Source organism: Fukomys damarensis, unplaced genomic scaffold (assembly GCF_012274545.1).
Source record: "Fukomys damarensis isolate Sample0158 unplaced genomic scaffold, DMR_v1.0_HiC HiC_scaffold_17, whole genome shotgun sequence".
Taxonomy (NCBI): domain Eukaryota; kingdom Metazoa; phylum Chordata; class Mammalia; order Rodentia; family Bathyergidae; genus Fukomys; species Fukomys damarensis.
The window spans coordinates 18,369,130-18,374,899 of record NW_022900929.1 but is presented as its reverse complement, the minus strand read 5'-3'; the positions used below and the strand labels follow the sequence as shown (position 1 = coordinate 18,374,899).

Here is a 5,770-nt window from a genome sequence, read left to right as displayed (position 1 = left end):
GGCTCGGGGGCGGGCTTTTTCGTAGGGCACGCCCAGAAGGCGGAGCGTCGCGTGCCAGACACGCCCCCTGTAGGCTTTAAAGGAACCGCGTCTCCGAGCCAGGCTGGGGTTCACAAGGGGACCTGGGAGCAGATAAGCGGTTCGTCTGTGCCATCTCCTTCCCTTCCCATTCACTTCTTCCCATTAGGTTGCGGCCCAGCCTCTCCCCGCCACAGAACTGTCTGCACAAAGATTCTGTTGTCTACATCCACATCCTGGGTCGCCTCTATTGAGATGGGCCAAACGTGTCCAAGGCCCCCATGCTAGGGGTAGCTTCGGCTTTCTGCTCAGTGCCAGTTGAGCGCAGCCTCTGCCTCCGCTGGTTGTATGTGACTTTAAGCTCCCCTTCCTGAGCCTGTTTCCTTTGCACGCCTCTCCCTTCGACCCTGTTGCAGACCTGACCTCATGGCATCTGCTCAGCAGTCTAAGAATGCTATCCCCATTCCCCGGTCGGGAAACTGGAGCCCAGAGAGACGTGACACACCCAAGGCCATAGAGCTACTACGTGTCCCCTTTGTTATTGTCTGGCCCTGGACCCCATACTCATTTCTCAAGGCCACCACGCCCCACCCCCAAGCCATGTTATTTCCCGGACATCCCACTGCAGGATGCCCCCTTGGGCCTCCCCGAACCTGCTTAGAATCCTGGGTAGTTCTGCAAGTGAAACCAAGTGCCCCTGGCTGGCCAACCAGGCGGCCCCGTAGAGACTGTCCCAGGCCCTTCTGTCCCCACCTCCTTGGCCTGCGAATCCCTAAGTCACTCCAACTCAGATTCCACATGAGAGCCCAGCCCTGGGCCAGGCACCCCAGTAGTTCCCCTGGGATAGTCAGAGAATGAGCCACTGACCTAGGGTTGCAGGGAGCCTGGGATAGTCCCACTGTCTCTGACAGTGACCTTTCTAACATTCCTGTAAGGAATCCTGCGCCCATTTCATGGCTGGGAAAGCTGAGGCTTGGAGCACTCAGGGGATTTACTCAGGACTGCCCGGCTCACCAGGCTGAGGGCTGGAGATCAGGCTCTTCCCCTGCGTGAAGCTGTCACCACTACTAGAGGAAGGCCGCCTGTCCACCTGGCTCAGTGCACCTGCCTGCACAAGCTGGGGATGCAGGGAGGAGTCGGAGGGTGACAGTGAGAAAGGGGGCTGTCGCTTCCCACACTTGCCTGTCACTAGTGCTCGCTCCCCAATTCCTGCTTAGAGCCAGGAAGGGACAAAGAAAGACATATGCTGTCATTGGCACGCACCCAGCCCCTCGCACTCCCAGAGGGCCTGAGACACTGGGAGCCAAGGGATGGGGAGAAGCAGCCGTCCTGTGCCCAGCACCCAGGAGGCTCTCTGTAGGCCCGTGTGAGCCACGAGAGGCACAGCTGCTAGAAAGACCTTGAACTTCCCAAGGAGCGAGGGCAGGGATGGCCCCTTTGGAGGTTCTGCCCTTGTCAGCAGCAGGCCCCCCTGGCTCCCTCCCTTGTGATACCAGCAGCTACCCAGGACCACAGACCATGTCTTTTCCCTCCTAGCAGCCCCAGAGGTATGGGGCCTGGACCAGAGAAAGGCTCAGCCCTGCCTCGGGACCATCACTGAGTCCATGCAGGGGGCTCGGAAGCTGTCCTTGTACTAGCAGCCGGCCTGGGAGGCTCAGGTGCTGGGGATGCCCGTGGCAGGACTGGCCTAGGAGCCACACTTTGTAGAGGAGTCAGGCCCTTCCTCTGGCAGCCATGGTGGGGAGGGTGCCCCAGGGGCTGTGGGATGCCAGGCCTGTCACCATGGTGACAGCCAGCTCCCGGGAAGCCAGAGGTGGGGGTGTGGACCAGCCCTGCCCCCATGCAGATGCTGTCTGCAAGAAGAGGCCTCTTGGGCCGCTTGCCCACCCACCCCGCTTTGTCACTGGATCCCACTCTTTACAAAGCGGAACAATGCCCTAAGCTCTCACTGAAAGGGAGACTATGAGGAGGGCTGGGGGACAGAGGAGGGAGGTGCCCATCAAAGCCATCCCTACTCCTGCTCCCCTGGCCAATGCCTCCCTTCCCAGGGGCCTTGGCTGGGGAAGGGACATCCTGACCTGTGTCCCTGCCTGGCCCTCCTGGAGGTCCTGACCACATCTTCAGCCCAATGGACACCCCCTCAGGGTAAGCCCTGCCTTCCCTCCCTCCTTCAGCTCTGATAGTGCCCTCTGCAGGGCCACCCCCAGCCACCCTACGCCCTGCTGGACCTGGTGCCACCTCCATGCCTCAGAGCCACCACATTGCTCCTGTGCATGTCTCCCCACAAGCCTGGGGGTTCCTAGAGGTTCCATGCCCCTTGGCACCCATAAATGTCTGTTGGTGAAAATAACGTCAGAAGGAGGAGAGGGCCACAGTTGTTTCGGATGAGGTTGAGATTGTCCCTGGGGACAGAGATGTCCAAGTGAATGAGCAGGAACACGGAGGACCACCTCACAGCTCTACCAGGCTCCCAGGACTCCCCGTAGGAGGGGCTGTTGGTAGGGATGGAGCCCCACAGGCGTGCCACACACCTGCTTCCTAGGCAGGGCAGACGGGAAGCCAAGGTGTGCGTGAGATGGACAGCAGCACTCGTGTGTGGCTCTGTGTGTTTGCACACTGGATGGTGCATGCAGGTGCCTGGTTATTCCTGTACACGATGCTGGGCATGGGGTGGGCCTGGGTGAGGGCCCCGGATGGGGCTAGGAATGTGCAGCTTGAGCTCTGCTGCTGACTCAGTTTCCTTTTATGAGGGTGTCAAGGCCTGAACTAGACGATTTGTGTCATCCTTACCAAAGGTGTGTTTTAAAACTCTGTACTAGGGTTTTGACAGTTTTTACAAGAGACTCAATGTTAAAGCAAGCAGAGAAATAAAAGAATCCACTCTTCTCCCCTTCCATTCTTTGCCCTGCGGTAACCTGTATTGAGTCAGCGTCTTTTTGGATACTTTTTGTTAGACTTTATGGACGCACGTCCCCATAGAATGCAATCCTTATCTTTTCTTTCTCTTATTAAAATGGAATCGATGCTGTATTCATTGCATCTCATTTTTCTCACCTACAAATCTATCATGGAGGTGCTGTGGATGTAACTCAGCGATGCATCACCTGGCTGGCAAGCGCAAGGCCCTGAGTTCGATTCTCAGTACCCAAAACAGCCATCGTGGATAGCTGCACGGATCTGTGAGAAACGTAAAAGGGGGCGGGGGACCTAGCTTAGCCATGGAGTGCTGACCTAGCACGCCCAAGGCTTTCAGGTCCATCCCCAGGACCACCAAAGTAATTAATAACTAAATGGTAATTTTTGACATTTTTAATAGCGAAACATGTATTGGTACATTTCACGCATACACAATGATAACACTCATTGCAGGGAATTTGCTCCTGTACCAGATGCATCCTGCCTCTTTTTTCCCCTTCCCCACCCTCTCCCGCCTAGATACAAAATCTTTGTTTCCATTTTTTCCTTCGGGGCCGGGGATTTAGCTCAGTGGTTCTGCTGCCTTCCTCCATTTTTCCCTTCTAATTTTCTCTTGTCCCTTCCCTTCTCCCTTCCTCCTTCCTTGTTCCCCTTCCCATTTGAACATTTTCTTCCCATCTTCCCATATCTATTATACACTTTAGTCCTTATTTCCACTTTTGGCTTCTCCCACAAGAGAAGCAATGTGGTACTGAAACGCGTGTGTCCGATTTATTTCAGTTCAGAATACGGTCTCAACATCCATTTAGCTATAAGTGTCTAAAGCTCATCCTTCTTTATGATAGAGTAGTACTGCATTGTATAAAAGTTTTCAAAAAGTTTTTTTTAGGTGAGTACCAGAAATCAACCTCAGGGCCTCACACTTACAAGGGAGGCTACATCCTTAGCCCTACTGTATAACATTTTAAAAATATTTATTTATTTATTTTTGTAGTACAGGGGATTGAACTCAGGGCCTTTGCACTGAGTTGCACCCTCTGCCCAGGATCTAATTTGCCCAGGCTCTGCTCAGACTTGGGATCCTCCTGCCTCAGCTTGCCAGACACATACCCGGATTATAGACATGCACAGCTAAGAATAGTAAAATGTTAATGATAGAATGTAGGTGGTGAGTGTTTGAGTGCTCACTGTCAGTTTTATTTCATTCTTCTTTTGAGTATGTTTAAATTTCTATAAAATGATTGAAAAAAATCTATCTTGTATATCTTTCCTCGTCAATGCCCAGAGATACTTTTCTTTCTTTCCTTTTTTTTTTTTTTTTTTTGAGACAGGGTCTCATTGCGTAGTTCAGGCTGACCTTGAACTCACTCCTGCTTCAGCCTCCTGAGTGCTAGGATCACAGGTTTGTGCCACTGCTTCAGGGAGATGTTCTTTTTCATAACCACTTTGATTTTTCACCATGTGGGTTTGTTATAAATTACTTAGCTGCTTCCCAATGAACAGACATATCCTGTGCATGATTTGATCCTTATCCCCCACACAGACACAGGGAACAGGCATGTGTATCTGGGGAGAGCAAATCTGGCCCCCGGGTTGTTTTTGTAAATAAAATTTTATTGGTACTCAGCCATGCACTTGGTTTACATATAGTCCACACTTCTTTCAAAGATACAGTGGCAGAGTTGAGTTATGACAGAGACCACAGTCTGCGAAGCTGTAAATATTTACTTTTTTTACAGTTTGCTGACTCCCAGATACACTTGCGGTCTTATTTCTGTAGTGTAGAGCATGAGAATTCAGACTGCTGGGTCAATGAGTACATGAATTTTTAAAGCACTATTGAGGGAATTCTTGGTGATTTATGATAAAGTGCACATACACAAATATACATTTTTTTGTGGTACTGGGGATGTGAGCCAGAGACTCCCACATACTAGACAAGTGCTCAACCACTGAGCCACATCTGGGACCAGGATTTACCTTAAAAAAAAAAAAGATAGTATATTTATCATTCCCCAAATTTCCTTCCTACTCCTGAAGTCAGGCCATTACTGAATTCGTGCCCTGTCACTATAAAGCCGTTTTGTATAAATGGAATGGCAATGTGATTTACATCATTTTTTTCTTTGTAGTACCGGGGATTGAACCCAGGGCCTTTGTACCTAGTTACATGCCCAGTCCCTATTTATTTATTTTATTTGGGTACTGGGCATCAAACTTGGGACATGGCGCTTGCTGGGCAGAGAGCTGAGCCACTGAGCTAAATCCCCAGCCCTTTCTTTTTTATTTCCAGACAGTGTCTTGCTAAGTCATTAATTAGCCGAGGGTTGGCTGGAACTTTCGATCCTCCTGCCTCAGCCTCCCAGAGTGCTGGTATTTTTGTGTAATTTTGGGTAACAGTAGGCTTTACCCAGACACTTACTCTGCGCCAGGCAAAGGCTGCTGTATGCCCCCTGGAGGTCACACCACACACTGGGCTGAGTGCCTGGGAACCAAGATGTTTGAGGCTGTTCAGAGCGGGATTCACAGACAGAATTGTGCCGGCAGTGGTGAGAGCCTATGCGCAATGACAGAGGAAGCTGTGGAGGCCACAGTCAGAGATGGTGATGCCTGGGCGGACTCTCAAAGCCACGTGGAGCCGGGAAGGAGAGGGAAGGGTGACCTAAAGGGGAACCAGCCTTGGCGGGGCGCTGGGGAAGAAGCAGAAGAGCCAGCTGGGCAGGGGCGCCATGGAGAGGTCTGAAGGGTGGGGGCGCTTCCTGAGGTCGCACGGAACTCTGTGGCGGGAAAGACAAGCGCGGCTCTGCCAGGGGCGGCGGGATCAGGGCAGGGGCCG

The 5,770-nt window shown here is 52.1% G+C and overlaps 1 protein-coding gene across 1 annotated transcript in view; it reads right to left on the bottom strand.

Annotated features, from left to right (window-relative positions):
- Window positions 1-3,176, bottom strand: part of Fzd9 (frizzled class receptor 9) — a 5,638-nt gene extending 2,462 nt beyond the window's left edge. Inside the window, exons 1-2 of the mRNA XM_010619062.1 lie at window positions 3,164-3,176; window positions 1,033-1,227 (exon numbers count right to left, since the gene is read on the bottom strand). Coding sequence (XP_010617364.1) covers window positions 1,033-1,227; window positions 3,164-3,176 — 208 coding nt within the window. The remainder of the gene's footprint in view (window positions 1-1,032; window positions 1,228-3,163) is intronic.
- Window positions 3,177-5,770: the final 2,594 nt, after the last annotated feature.